Source organism: Nycticebus coucang, chromosome 1 (genome assembly GCF_027406575.1).
Source record: "Nycticebus coucang isolate mNycCou1 chromosome 1, mNycCou1.pri, whole genome shotgun sequence".
NCBI lineage: Eukaryota > Metazoa > Chordata > Mammalia > Primates > Lorisidae > Nycticebus > Nycticebus coucang.
In genome coordinates, this window is record NC_069780.1 from 47,968,150 (window position 1) to 47,984,290 (window position 16,141).

At 36.3% G+C, this 16,141-nt stretch overlaps 1 protein-coding gene across 1 annotated transcript in view; it reads right to left on the bottom strand.

The window, feature by feature from the left end:
- Nucleotides 1–7,818: 7,818 nt before the first annotated feature.
- TRPC3 (transient receptor potential cation channel subfamily C member 3) overlaps nt 7,819–16,141 on the bottom strand; it is a 62,768-nt gene continuing 54,445 nt past the window's right edge. Inside the window, exons 11-12 of the mRNA XM_053574702.1 lie at nt 9,706–9,781; nt 7,819–8,435 (exon numbers count right to left, since the gene is read on the bottom strand). Of these exons, the coding sequence (XP_053430677.1) occupies nt 8,293–8,435; nt 9,706–9,781 (219 nt within the window). The 3' untranslated portion in view covers nt 7,819–8,292. The remainder of the gene's footprint in view (nt 8,436–9,705; nt 9,782–16,141) is intronic.

Genomic DNA, 16,141 nt, shown 5'->3' on the forward strand with positions numbered 1-16,141 from the left:
GCGGCGTCTTAGGTGACGTCAGTACGCTCCGGCGAGCAGCCCCTAAACGAAGATAAAGCCCCGCCCCTCTGCCGGCGCGCCGCTTTCTGACAGGCTGCTCCAATCAGAGGCGGAGAAAAACGAAGAACGCGGTCCTAGAGTCTCGGAAGGGCGGTTTCCAAGGAGACCAGAGACGCCCTCTTGGCTCCACCCTCAGTCGCGCCAGGAGCTAATCCTCGGCGTCTTTCCCCTTTTGTGTAGGAAAGACTAATGTGAAGTCCGCGTGGGTTCTGACCTCTTTTACTCTGTAAACGTTGGCTTACAGTAGCAGTTCTCAAACTTTCAGCCTTGGGACGCCCTTACAAAACTTATTGAAAAACTTTTGAGGGCTCGGCGCCCGTAGCGCAGTGGTTAGGGCGCCGGCCACATACACCGAGGCAGGAGGGTTCAAGCCCGGCCCAGGCCTGCTAAACAACGATGACTACAACAAAAAAATAGCCTGGCGTTGTGGTGGACACCTGTAGTCCCAGCTACTTGGGAGGCTGAAGCAAGAGAATCTCTTAAGCCCAAGAGTTGGAGGTTGCTGTGAGCCGTGACGTCACAGCACTCTACCCAGGAAGACATAGTGAGATTTCATCTCTAAAAAATAAAAAACTTTTGAGGACTCCAAACACTATTTGTGGTCTATCAATAAGTGACCTATTGATAATTTACCATATTAGTCATTAGAACTGAAATGTTTTTTATTTAAATCCAGAAAGATTTTCCTTTTTGATGAGATGATCTGGTAGCTGGTGTCTTTGGTTCGCTATCTTCCATAGATTTTTTTTTTCTACAAGCATGTTTTTAAAGAAACTTGACATTTAGGGATGTGGGAATACCTGGACACTGCTCAGCAAAATTTGTGTAGGAAAAGAAAAAAGAAAAAAAATTGTGTAAATATAATGTTAGAGAACTACAGAAACCCAATCTCTGGGTGCCCAGTGCAATCACAGCCAAAACATTTTTATGTTTCAAATTAATATGAAGGTGCAAACAATTAGGTTACAATGTTTGCATTTATGAAGTTCCTGTTGTAGTTGTGTCCTCTACCCTGGAGGTGTATTATATATATACCCTTACATAAAACATTTCTTCCTGAGGCTATGGCAAAAGAGAGATCTCTTCAGCCACACCTGCTTGTAAACGGAAGATTCAGCAGACCTAACACTCTGAATCTGGATGTGTAAGATAGCAGACTTTTCATTTGAGTTTCAGCATGAGAGTGGGAATGGAAGACTCAGAACTCTACTGCCCCTCCATGCAATGCCCCACTCACAGACCCCCTTTTCAACACACCTGTTTACAGAAAAAGGTCCAGATAAATAAAAATCATTTGAAGGAATAGAATCAGTGTCCTGCTCAAATGGGGGAACTCTGGGAAAACGAAAATCAGTTCCAAGGACAGACAGCTTCCAAGATAGAGCCACAGAATACAGTTTGACATTGGAAAAGAAACTAAAGTCCTATAACATTGTACATATTAGTGAAATTGAGGAGACCTACAATGCCTGTGGTAGAGGTTCCTGTTAGGCTCACCTTGGGTACAGCAAGTGGCCCAGATCTCAGTTCCAAGGAGATCACCTGATGCCATTTCAAAAAATACTGGATACCTCCCTCCATTCTGTGTCTGGGGCCATTTGTTAAGACATAGCCTGGATATGAGAACAACAGGTACCTTTCCCACTGATCTGGGAGCACCTCTTCGAGCTCACCTGGATTCAGGGGCCTATGAGCACAGCAAGGCAAACCTATGCCACTGCCACCCAAGTGACCTTTGTCTTCCCTACTGAGGGAAGCTCACTACACTGCCTGATTCTAGGGATCCAGCCCTGGGTGGAGAATTCACAGCTCCTCCTAGGAGGAAGATGGGTCCAACTCTTCCTTGGAGAGGAGATCACAGCCTGTCAGTGGATCAGATGAGGCTTGATCTGGGGGCTTCCTGACCTTACTCAGCAGAAGATGCAGCTCTGGGAGCAAGAACAAAGACCTGCAATTTCTCAGATGACCAACAGTGACAATTTGGGAAACACTGTTAATAAAGGACAGGACTAGGGGAGATCCTACTAAAGGAACTTAAAGAATATAATGAAAATGTTGAACTCTAAGTTTCCTCGAGGGGTAAGATTAATGACAAATTTTATAGACCATGTAAGACAGTTGATGTCTTTATGATGTTTATGACAATCACATAATTCCTTATTATTAGAATCATGTTAGAGTGTAATTATTCATATGTATTTATAAATTATAAAGAGTACCAAAATGGATATATATTGATATCTTCCTTATTTAATTCAGAAAAATACGTAGATCTTCACTGTCCCCATCCTAGTCAATAAATAACAGATATCCATCAACCTTAAAAAGAAATAAATGCATGACATAAACACCTTATTTTTTCAACATAAAAAATAAGTAAAATGAAGCAACTGGAATTGTGTGCAAATCTGTTTTCTGTTCACCTTAATAGTAGACAGTGGGAGCCCCAGATCTGCTTCTGCATTCCGTCTATTGCTATATGCTGTTTTTATTTAAGTAAATGAAGAAAATTTATTCCGAACTCAACAGTAGTAGTTTTTGAAAGGTTAGTTGCAATGTAGAATGTGACTTCATTATAGAACATCCCCTCCCGAAAATCTCATCTGTTAATATCACTGCAGATCTCATTAGAAAAGAAGTATTAAGAAGCCATCAAATTCTGATGGTAAACATGTGTTTTCCAAGATTTGAATTCATGCTTGAAAGCTGAAATTTTAAGCATTGGCAACCAAAGTCAGTTGTTTTCCTTAAACTGGGGTTTCCCTCCTTGAATTCTCAAGAAAATGTATGCCAAATATCCAAGTCTGAATAATTATAATGTGCCAGTAGGGCCTTCAAATAAAAGTAAAGATCCATGAAAAAAGCAGTTTAGTTAGCAACTTAATCACACGAGTAGTTTTTCTTGAGACAATTCATGGATTTTAATATTCAATAGAAAGTGTTTTATACATAACTTCCCATGCCATCACTCAGAATATTAAAGAAGCCGTCATGAGTTGAGACTTAAAATTAACAATGTTTGCTATTTCATAAAGGAGATTTTTTAAATTAAATTAATTTTTTTTTTTTGAGACAGAGTCTCACTATGTTGCCCCCGGTAGAGTGCCGTGGCATCATACATTGTTCACAGCAACTTCAAACTCATGAGCTTAAGTGATTCTCTTGCTTTACTCTCACAAGTAGCTGGGACTACAGGCATCTGCCACAATGCCTGGATATTTTTTAGAGACAGGGTCTCACTTTAGCTCAGGCTTGTCTCAAACTTGTGAGCTCAGGCAATCCACCTGCCTTGGCCTCCCAGAGTGCTAGGATTACAGGTGTGAGCCACCGCACCTGGCCTTTTTGAATTATTTTTAAGTAAAATTTTACATTTTAAAAATAAAATTTTGCCAGGTATTATGGCTCACACCTGTAATCCAAGCCAGCACTTTGGGAGACCAAAGCAGAAGAATTGCTTAAGACCATGTTTTAGAGATCAGCCTGGGCAACATGCAAAGATTCTGTTTCTACCAAAAATAAATTTCATGTATATATTTATTTATATGTAATGCTTTATATATAAATAAAAGTCATATATAATTTATATATAATATTATTTGTGTATATTATATAATATACATATTGTCCAGATATGGTGGCATGCACCTATAATTCAGGAGGCCAAGGCAGGAGAATCACTTGAGCCCAGGAGTTTGAAACTGAGCTACGATCATGCCAATGCATTCCAGCCAGGGCAATAGAGCAAGACCCTGTCTCAAAAAGAAAAAGTTTTTTTAAAAGATAAAAATGACTTAATGACTATCAGATTGTAAGAGTTCTCTGTCTAACTCTGCATAGTCCCCAGAGGACTCCAGTGTCATACTGATCGCAAGATTCTGATAAAGGATCACATAAAAAGCAGTGGGATTTGTTAATCCTCCCAATATTTTCTTATTTCTCTTCTCAGATCCTGGCAGTGCATGTCAACAACTTAAGGAAAATGCTACGGATATCATTATTCCTATGTTTTTGCATTATAACAAACAAGCCATCTGAGAAATAAAATTAAAAATAAAATCCTAAGTCTCCCCTCCCCAATCAACTGATTGGATCTCTTCTTGGATGAATGTACCCCAGAAAAACCTTTAAACTGAAATCTCGTCCATGCCAGGATTGGAGGTTAGACACACCTCATTATACTCCCTCACTGTATAAGGGCTCAGACCATCAAGCCTCTTACCTTAAGTAGGTAGGCCTACAGGTGTGTGCCACCACACCCAGATAATTTTTTTTTTAATTTTTTGTAGAGATGAGGTCTCACTATGTTTCCCAGGCTGGTTTAGAACTCCTGGCCTCAACTGATCCTCCCACCTTGGCCTCCCAAAGTGCTGGGTATATGGGTGTGTGCTCTTACACTTGGCCTACATACCCTGTTTCCCCTAAAATAAGACATCCTCTGAAAATAAGACCTACTTACAGGAAAGATAAGACGTCCCCTGAAAATAAGATCTAGCGCATCTTTGGGAGCACACCTTAAAATAAGACACTGTCTTATTTTCGGGAAAACAGGGTATCTATTTTAGACTCAGTTGTTTAAAAAAAACAACAAAGGCACGGAAAGAGAGATCATTATCACCATACTCAATGATATGAAGCCTGAAACATCTCTATGACCCCCAAGAACCAGGAACTCATTGATGTAGCATAACCTTGTTTGACTGACCTAGTTATGAAAACCAGAGAGGTTAAGTGATTTGTTCCAGTAACAATAAATAACAGTAACAATGAATGTGGTTTCAGTTCTCTTTAGATATTGTCCATAGTACAATTTATTTTCCCACTTACAAAAGCTGCTTTCATTTGGCTTATGCATTTGAAAAAGAAATATATTGGATATGATTGGTCAGATAGTTATTCCAAATAGTACTAAATTTGCTTTTAATAATTACAACATATTTATATCTTTTTAAGTTTTTATAGTGCATGAAACTCTTTGAAAACATATGCCATTTTTATAGTTTCCTATTCTCTCCCAAGTCTATTAATCTAAGGTACTGAAGAGATTGTGAATTCCACAAAGTCAAGGGTGCTATGTAATTTAATACAGCAGATACATACAAAGTACCACACTGCTGAAACAGTAAGAGTAAGAAGCAGTTTGTTGTCTTCTTTCCTTTATCTTATCTCTGAGAAAAGAACTAAGAAGAATAGAGGTAAAAAATGAAGAGATGGCACAAGGAAGAAAAAGCCCTGAGGCTTCAACAATCCTTTAACTGTAAGCATCTAAATGTTTTTTTTTCCCCCTAGGCAAGTTGTTTTCTGGTTCTACTTAAATGCTCCCATCTCCAAGTCCCTACCAACTTCTGTTAGCGTTGTTTTCCCAAACATGCCTATTACAAAGTGGATAGGGCAAGCACTTGCTGACCTAGAGCTATATTTATCCTCAAAAGAAGTACTAATTCTGACAACAATCCCCTAAACTCATCCTTACCTCACCTATAGGCTACCATGTGAATACCTTATGTCTAAGGGTGGGTTTTCTAGAAGCCAAATCTGGCAAGAGTTGGAAGCAGATTCATTGAGGGAATGTCCTCAGGAGAAAGGGAGGGAAGGAAGCAGGAAAAGACAGATTAAGAAGCTAAAAGAAGATTCCTAAAAACAGTAAAGGACAGATGAGAAACTAGCCTGAAGCTGCTTCAGCCTAATCTCTTTAGGAGCTCTGGGAAATGAAGTGCACCAAAAAGTTGACCCCACCTTGAGACAAGGGAACAAACTGTTTTGCCCTCTGCCCCCAAGTAAGCCATGCAGAAAGAGGGGCATAACATCCATGGCAAAGCTACTTTCTTTCTGTTGAAGGCAATTCTTAGGGAGAAGTGATTAGCTGGGAACTGCACAGGAGTGCCTGGGAGGTAAGTGCCCCGGCCCAGTAGAGAGCATCTGGGCAGGGCATCAAAGACACCAACAGCAAAAGAAAAAAAGAGAAGAAAACTTAGTTAGACTTAGTTTCAGCTACTAAGGAAACAGAGGCAGGAAGAACCCTTGAGCCCAGGAGTTTGATGTTACAGTGAGCTATGATGATGCCACTGCACTCTAGCCCAGTCAACAGAGTGAGATTCTGTCTGAACAAAATAAAATAAAAATAAAAAATAAAAACAACAGCATCCACTATACCTTGTCACTATAGCCTCCTTCTTGGCTAACACCTTGAAACTATGAAAAAGGAAGAAGAGGAACTAGTAAAACTGTATCAGTTTTATATAAGAATAGTAAATAAAAATAATCTGTCAAGAGTTTTACAATAATGAGAGGCATAAACAAATAAAGTATGTACACACATGATATAGAGACCAGGAGCTTTATCTTCATAGCTCTGTGCTCTCCAGATCCCAAGGATTCTTACCTGAATATCCCTAGATGAATATGCCACTATTTCATTCAGCATTTTTCCAGCCACAAATAGGAAAATTACTAAATATTCTGTTCCATAACTATAAGCAAAATCTTCCACACCAGGAATCCTGGACCACAATATAAAACCAAAACTATTATCTATTATAAAAACTCCATATCTTTACTGTTTTAATAAAATGTATAATAATATATAGCAATGGAAAAATTCAATACTTTATTCAGATCTGAGGCATGACATAAAATACAGAAAGTTTGAAAAATGTTTAAGACACATACTATTAGCATAGCATAAAAGTTAATGAAATATTCCATAATGATAGAAAAAACTGTATAGAGTCCTTTTCTTAATTTGTTGTAACTCCCAAAAAGTAGAAAATTAAGAAATAATCTTTAAAGAACTTTATGTAGCTCCACTTAGGGTTAATTTCTGTCTTCATATCTAGAAAGTCATCCTGTGTGGTAGCAAAGATTTTGAAGTATCAAGTATTTAACTGGTTTTAAGGACCTATAAACCTCTTTGAGTTATGATCATAATTTGTATTACTCTAAAAGTTGGTATAAACTAACTAAAGAGACTCAGCATGCTAAACATAACTCTCTGAAAGATTTAAACCTACCTGGTTAAAAAATGCTTTGAGTGTTACATAGTCCATGAAGAAATCAAATGACTTACTGGCCTATTTCCTCTTTCCTATTAAAGTCATATGGCATTGTGGATATTACCAGTATTCAGCTGAGTTGTGTCCTAAGGCAAATACAGATAGACCATAATATATTTTGTATACAAAGTGGAATTCAAATCCTCTGATAAGAGAAAAAGATGTCAATCATTGTAAGCAAAGATGGCAAGAAACGCCTCAAAAGGAAATGAAACATACCAGGAACACACACAGTCATGGCTCTTTCCTATTTTTTCCCATAAGCAGACCCTCCAAAACTCAGAATGGAGCTAATGGGCAAGGCATGAAATCAGTTGTTGATATCTTATTTAGCATTAAAACACCAGAGGCAGAAATTAGAAGGTTATAATGAAAGAACAACCCTGTGTAATCCTACCTTTAAAAAATTCACGTTACTGAAAAACAACAAATAAATGTCTACGACAGAATGCAAACAATATATATTTTAGAAAAATCTTTAATGTATTGTTTTAGATAATTCTATGAAAACTAAATGTGCAACGTAATCATATTTTCTATTAACCCATTTCATTGTTGAATTCGTCACTCAGGGCTCAACAGGGGTTCTAGGATTATCAGTGACACCTAAAATTCTAAGAAAATCTCACCAAGTCACAGCTGGTTGTAAAATGTTTTCGGTTTCTATTTTTTCAAAAAATCTCTTCAGCACTTAGACAAGGGAAGATAGGCTACATAGTGATGAGCTTTTATTTTCATTTGTATTTTGTTGGCAGTTCAGTTGGTTTCAACAACATTTATTGAGCACCTACTGTTTACCAGGCACTGTACTAGACGCTGGAAACACAAAGATGAATAAAGACATGGTCCCAGTCCCCAAGGAGCTGACAGTCTCTTGGAGGCAAACAGGTAGTGCAAATATATAGAATTTACTCTAAAACAGATTAAAATGTCAGTAATGTAATAATATGGGGCCTTTAAATACAATGGTATGTCATTGTTTCTAATGTCAAGGCAGAGAAATAAAATGCGTTTTCATGATAAAACAGTAAAATCATTAAGACCTAACTTTTGAAGATTCACATGATAAAGGTAGTTAATACTAAAAATTTACACCATAGTTTTTCAAGTATTTCATACTTAGAAATATTATTGCCCACATTTGTGCTATAGTCAAAGCCGTGATTCCAGGTTGCTACATCCATCATTCACATCTCAGCGTGCTGGGATTGAGTTTCTCACTAAGTTTATGGATAAGAATGGCTAATTCCTCAGTTGCTTGGCTCTTGTCCTCCAAAAGTTCATAACGAAGACTGGAGATATCTTGCTTGATTTCTTTTAATTCACCTGTAGTATTTGTATTAAAAAATACATACTTGGTCATTTGCTCTTTAGATTTAGAAAAGAACAGAGTAAAATTGATACAATAGGAATGTTTTCTCATAAAGTCTCCAATAGCTATTTCAATTTTTTCTTTTAAAATGTTTTAAAAAAAACACCTGTCTTAAAAGATAAATTGACCTTTGAAAAAAGGTACAAAACATAAAATTCTCATTAATTTTCCTCTGTTGTGTAAGATGTTAGAGAAAGCTCCTTGTTTTTAATGATGTTATGGCCAAACAATTCCTCTCCCTCAGTTTTTTCTTCCCAAGGGAGGTTATGGTACAACTGATCAGATTTCTGCTTTCTAAACTACATTCCCATTCCAACTGTGTCACTTTGAGACTGTTTCTAGGTCACTATGCCTGGACTTTTTGCTAGTTCTCAATCACACATTCATAGATGTCTTTTCTGTACACATATACCCTTGGATTGACTGAGATTTATAAGAGATTTATTTCTTCTGTTAATCAAACAATGGCTACAAAGCCTTCAACAGTTTAACTAAGTTTAGCCCTTTCTTCCCTTATCAGTACAGGTACATCTAGAGGCATCTTATTGGTGGTAAAAGGTACAGTTTCCATTTTTAGGACAATTCATTTCTCCTAGGTTGATTTCTTTCTAACTCTGGACCTGTGCTTTGGCTCTACCCTTTAGCATTTGATAAAAATTTTTTACAGATGCTCTGTCTCAGATATGCCTTACAAAAGAAAGCATGCTTAAGGAAGGAGCCAAGTTAAAAAGAAAGATGGGTTGGAGATCTGTTTCTGGACAACAAAATAGAAGTTTTTCCAAACACCAGACAAGAAAGATGGGTTAGAGATCTGTTTCTGGACAACAAAATAGAGGTTTTTCCAAACACATGTGAATTCTGTTTGTGTCATTGTTTTATCTGCGTTACTGGAAAAATGTTAACACTAATTTGAACTCACTGGAAACAGAACTGAAATTACTATTTTATGTAAGTATTTTTTAAACTCCTAGAAAGACAGTAGTGTTTACATTCTAAGAATCAGTTAGGGTACTCTGAGTGGAGACAAACCGCCTCTGATCCACATTGTTAATAATCGTTTCTTTAAAATATGAAGTTTCCAGAAATGTAACATAAGATTCTCCTGTCAATCTTGGAGGAAACCAAACTGAAACCCAGGATTGTATTTTTAAACTACACATCAGTGTGAAGTTTTCCAGATTTATTAAGTTATAAAAGGATGTTTCTCAAACTGGAGATACTTACCTTCATTAACTTCGTCATTTTCTTTGTCTACTTGTGCTTTCAAAACATACCGCTTTATAAGTCTTTTCATTATTTGCTGTTGGGGAAAAAAAGATTCAATCACCAATGATACAGACAAGTACGCTGGGTCCTATTCCAAAGGGCCTTACATACCTGTAAAGTAAATAACTCAGGGGAGAAGAATTTAGTATAACTACTTACAAAAAAGTTACCTGATTTCAGCTTAACCCTTTTTCACCTTCTACTGAGACTTAATGCATGATTCATAAATGCTATTTTTTCTACCCTTTGGCCTCAGAAATGAAAGAAGCTTTCAAAAAAAGTTAAGTTGGAAGATCGCAATTCCTAGTTTTTCTTTGAACTAACGGTTTCTCTTTAAGATGCACTGACACTACATTATCACCTATAGACACTACCTTATTTCTCACTATTTAGAAAAATATATGAATATATGCTTTAAGGAGAGCATTTGGAAAATACAGAAGAGAACAAAAGAAATAATTAAAATCACTGATAACTCCACCATCCAAAGATAATCACTGTTGTTACTTTGGTGTATACAAGTACAAGTATGTACATATACTTTTGGTGTATGTTCTTCCAATATTTTTTCTTTACATTTTGTATATTAAATATGTACTAATTACTATGTCTATTATATTTTATGTTTTTAAAATACCATATATTCTGCTATATTACATGTTTTCTTCTCATGGCAATACATATTGTGACTGTTTTTCAATCTAAATAAATGCTCTTATAGGGTGATATAGATATGGCAAAAATGAAATTGGATACCTACTTCATACCATAGACAGAAAAAATTAATTTCATGTGGCTCTTTCATGTGAAACACAGAGCTTTTGAATCCTCTAAAAAAAGTAAGTATAGTAGAATATATTTGTTAATTTGGGGTATGGTTGGATTTGTTTTAAGATAAAAAATTTTAATCACAATAGAAAAGGTTAATAAATTAAACTTCATTAAACTTTAAAACTTCTGTATGAAGAAGAAAGAAAGTGAAAAGGCAAGCCACAGACTGGGAGAAAAAAAAATTTTTTTTTTGAGACCGAGCCTCAAGCTGTGGCCCTGGGTAGAGTGCTGTGGCATCACAGCTCACAGCAACCTCCAACTCCTGGGCTCAAGCGATTCTCCTGTCTCTGCCTCCCAGGTAGTTGGGACTACAGGTGCCCACCACAACACCCAGCTATGTTTTGGTTGCAGCCATCATTGTTTGGCGGGCCCGGGCTGAATTCAAACCCGCCAGGTCAGGTGTATGTGGCTGGCGCCTTAGCCGCTTGAGCCACAGGCGCTGAGCCAGAGAAAATATTACTAATACTTACAACTGACAAATAATCTAGAAAGAATTTTAATTCAATAAATAAGAAAAACCGAAACAATCCAATTTAAAAATGTGCAAAATAAAAAGTGTTTCACAGGAATGGAAATGTGAATGGTCAACAAGATTACTAAGCAATCCCAAACTCTTCTTTCAGGGGAAAATACAAATTACGACTAAAAGAAACACAATTTTACCCCTAATAAGTGGAAAAATTGATAAATCTGATAATGTCAAGTTCTGGAAAGGATATAGATCAATGGGACTTTTATACTTCACTGGCATGAGTGTAAACAGATGACTGAAAACAACTTTTTTTTTACATTTTAAAATTTTTATTAAAATTTTTTTTTTAGTGATAGGATCTCAAATATGTTGAGAAGCTGGCCTCAACTCCTAAGTTCAAGGCTATCCTCCCAACTTAGCCTTCCTAGCAGCTGGAGAGCCACTGCACCTGGTCTGTATTATCTTTTAAAGTTGAATATTTGTATTCCCTTTCTCTTAGAAAATCCACTCCTTGTTATAAAACCTAGAGGAACCTTACCCATGTAGAGAAAGAGACATACAACAATGTTTTTAGTAACTCCGTCTAAAAACTGGAAACAATCTAAACAAATATCAACAGGAAAACAGACAATCTATCGTATTTTACACAATGTAATGTCCTTGTGTTCATTAATAAAATTAATGAATCACAGCCACACACAACAGTGTGGATGAATCTTAGAAGCACAGTGTTGTTGAATGAAAAATTCCAGTTGCAGAAGACTTACAAAGTATGACACTATTCTTAGAAAGTTTAATAACAAGTAAATCTATGTAACATATTTTAGGAATATCTACAAATTATATCTGAAAAAATAAAAAAAACAAGGTAATAAGATGAGAAACCAAACTTAAGGTTAGGGATTACCTCTTAGGTAGAGGCAATGGGGCAGGGTAGAGAGGTACACGTAGTGGGTGATTGGATCTCTTCCTTCCCCAAAAGACAGAAACTTCATTTGCTTATTTTGTACTGATTCAAATTCAGCTAACAACTGTTAAGCAATATATCAAATACTTGTACATTCATTCTTTCATTTAATTCTATAGAGAAGCCAAATTTGACTGGCATCAGTAGGTTTTGTACTACTAGCAATCCAAAAAGTGTAAGTGAAAGTAATAAGACTGATTTGGACATGTGTGAATAACTCTGAAGTATAGCAATGTAAGATTTTAGAGGGGGAAGGGACCTTGGAATTTGTTGTTTTTCATATTTTCATACCACTCATTATGAGACTTCCTAACAGTCTTACCATTACATAGCCTCTGTATAAACACCTATGATTGAGAGCCTCCTAGGTTTCCCAGACAGCTGGTCTAATCCATTTTTGGACAATTGTAGCTGTTAGAAAACAACTCCTTTGTATTGAGCCAAAATCTCCTTCACCGTACTTTCCTTTTTTTTTTTAATTATTATCCAGGCAACATAATTTTGTACATAGAAAAAAATTAAAAGTGAGTCAACAAGATCTCTGGATTAAAGTTCAATATACAAATATCCATTGTATACCATTAACAATTAGAGAATTAAAGTTAACCTGACCAACAAAAAATATGAAATACATAGAATAATACTTCAGAAATAGATAGTATTTCTACATGGAAAACTTCTAATTATTATTGAAAATATAAAAAGATGCATGTCTGTATATATTGCAAAATTATTATTAACATTTGAGGGTTTTTTTACTTGTTTAGGTATACCTTCTGTTATAACTCAGGTTATTGTTTTCTAGGGATATCAGTATACCACATAGCAAATCCACTTTGCTCTAGGGGTTCAGAAGGATTGTAGCAAACAGCAGGTCCACGGGGGGTTGGGGGGGTTGGGGGGGCACACAAATTAACTGTGCTTTCTAACCACTGTCTAAATTCTGTTCTTTGGGGCAGCTGAGAATGAATTTGCTATTTTTCCTACTTGACTGACTTTTAAATATCCCATCTCCTGGGTTTCCCTGGGTTTCAGTACCACTTATTGATAATTCATTTTATTTATATTTACTTCTATTTAATTTGTAGACATACCTATACCCCATAGCCATACTGTGAATGTATGTTGCCTGTGCTACCTTCTCACCAACACTATCATTCTACTCTAGTGGCAAGATCCTTGAAAGAATGACCTGTTATCTTTGTATCTATATAACCTAAGACCATGCATAATAAGGGTTGTCTTGAATGTGCTAGGAACCTCTTTGTGAGTAGAACTCAATACAAATGTCTCATTTTGCCCCTGTAGAGAAAAATTGCCATATGCTTCTAGTAAAACCAAGCCTGAAATGATAGCTTTCATGGATTGAACCAGAGATCATCACCTGGGACAAAGACCATCCAGCACTATCTGGATCAAAGGTATTCCAAAGCAAAGCCAGCTTTTAAAGCAGAACTGCCAACAAGAGACACCAAAGAGAGTAAGACTCGAGGACTTAGAGCAGAGCTTCTGTGGAGTCTTATAACAAATTCCTATTTATTAACAAATCTGTGTGCCATTAACTTTAAATAACCAAACTAACAGGTTTTCAACAAAATATTGTTAAAATTAGTAGAATTCAATCACAGCCATCCTTCCAAGTCTTCATGTACTTGAGAAAAATCACCCAAAAAGAATGGAGGAAAAAAAAAACCAGAATAAGTGTGAAGATATAATTCAAATAGAGTTTACTTATGCATGCAGTACACAACATGCAGAACTCAGTTGTGAGTAACTCAAAGGATTAGTTAGAATTTGGGTATATACGTGTATACCATCTTAACAAAGAGCAAGAAATCTCTGAAGAAATGACAAGACAGAAAAGGTATTTGGGTTGAATATATCCTTTATTCAGATATAAAGGAAAACAGAATGTATATAATGAAAGGTCACAGTGCCAGGAAAAATTGACACAGATTTACCTATAGAACAATCAAAGTAAGTTATTGGATTTAAGAGATAAAGAAAGTTTGGAGCATTCAAAACAAAATCTTCGGTCAACTGTATGTTGAAAACAATCAGGCTGACCTCAAACTCTTCCATCAACATTTCATTCTAGACAATGAAGTAATATCTACAAACACATTTAAAAAAATGAAGCATCATCTAAGAATTTTACAGCTAGTCAATATAAATATATACAAAAGAGAAACAAATTTTGTACATGAAATAACTCAGAGAACATAGTTCCCATAAACTTTTCTTGAAGAAAACTACAAGACTGGGCAGTGCCTGTGGCTCAAAGGAGTAGGGCGCCAGCCCCATATGCCGGAGGTAGTGGGTTCAAACCCAGCCCTGGCCAAAAACTGCAAAAAAAAAAAAAAAAGAAAAGAAAAGAAAGAAAACTACAAGACAACAAACTTAAGCTGAGAAAGAGATTAATAGAAAATTATGTTGAAAAGACTGGTGGTGAGTACTGACTCTGTTTAACTATGGGCATAAAACTAAATATCAGGGGTATAATCCTGACAAGAGGATCAAAATATATCCCTCTAGAAATATGCCACTTTGTCACATAGATTATTGTGAGCTGAAGGCAATTAAAACATAGCAAACATGGAAAGAACTCTCTGTCTACCCCCATCTTCCTAAAAGCAGGATAAAAATTTCTTTTATAAAGAAGATCTTTCCTTCCTCCTTTCCCATACTAGGAAAAGTAAAAATAACCATTATCACTGGAGTCATAAAGTGAGCACCAAGAAGGGTCTCACAAATCTACTTTACAAAACTTCATCTTCCATGAGTTCCCCCCATATATTTATGTTTCCACAATTTACTACACCAGCAACCCATATACCTTTTCTGTCTTGTCATTTCTCCACAAATTTCTTACTCTTTGTTAAGATGATATATACATATATCTCCAAATTCTAACTAATCCTTTGAGTTACTCACAACTAAGTTCTACATGTATGTGTACTGTATGCATAAATAAACTTTATTTTTCCCCCTTTAATCTGTCTTTAGTCAGCTAAATTAGTAGCCCCCAGGTACTGAACCTAAGGGAGTAGAAAAAAGTATCCTCCTATCTCCCACACTTCTAATTATTTAACTAGCAAGAGCTGGGAAGAGAATTGGGAAAATGGTGAAAAATAAGTACTTTTCTTCATAGTTTAGAGATGGAGGGTCAAAAGATAAAACTTGAAACATATAAATCAAGTAACAGAGATTTATGTTTAAACATAAAGATAAACACCATGACAAATAATATAATCCACTTCAGCAGAGACTGCCAATTCTTTCCCCCAGTATTTTAGCTTGGCACATGGTCACTTGAAATTGAAACTTTATTTTCCAGCCTTTGTCACAGATAAGTGGTTTGTATAACTTTACAAAAGTTCCCTACAAGAAAGAATTTTCTTATCACCTTCTAACTGAATTTTGGAATGCAGAAATAATAACTGGAGCTCCAGCAGCTTTCTCAGACTAGAAGATAATGTTAGATTGAGAGCCATATGTGACACAGTAACATGAGAGAAAAAAGCCTGGGTCCATGACAATGTTAAGTACCATATCAGGAACACGACAGAGAACCAAATTTCTATCTTCTTTTAAGACACTTGATGATTGATATTTTGTGGTTTGGTATGAGTTGCACCAAACTAATCCTAATTAATATGAAGACCACTTTAAAATGACCGTGAGTATACCAAAGAATACCTGAACAAAGAGACAGGTATCAAGTTATCATGTTTGTAAAAATGAAAAGAGAACAGCATAGAGAGTCAATTCATCATAACACAATCACAATAAAAATACCAACAGGATATTTTGTGACCAAATAAGCTGACCCTAAAATTCACATGGAAAAATAAAGAAGGGCTTGGCCCGGTGGCTTACGCCCGTAATCCTAGCACTCTAGGAGGCCAAGGCGGTTGGATTGCTGGAGTTATGGGTTCGAGACCAGCCTGAGCAAAAAGTGAGACCCTGTCTCTACTAAAAATAGAAAAAAACTGAGGCAAGAGGATCACTTGAGCCCAAGAGTTCTGTGAGCTATGATGCCATGGAACTCTACCCAGGGCGACAGCTTGAGATGAAGGAAGGAAGGGAGGGAGGGAAGAAGGAAATCCAGGAAAATTCTATCA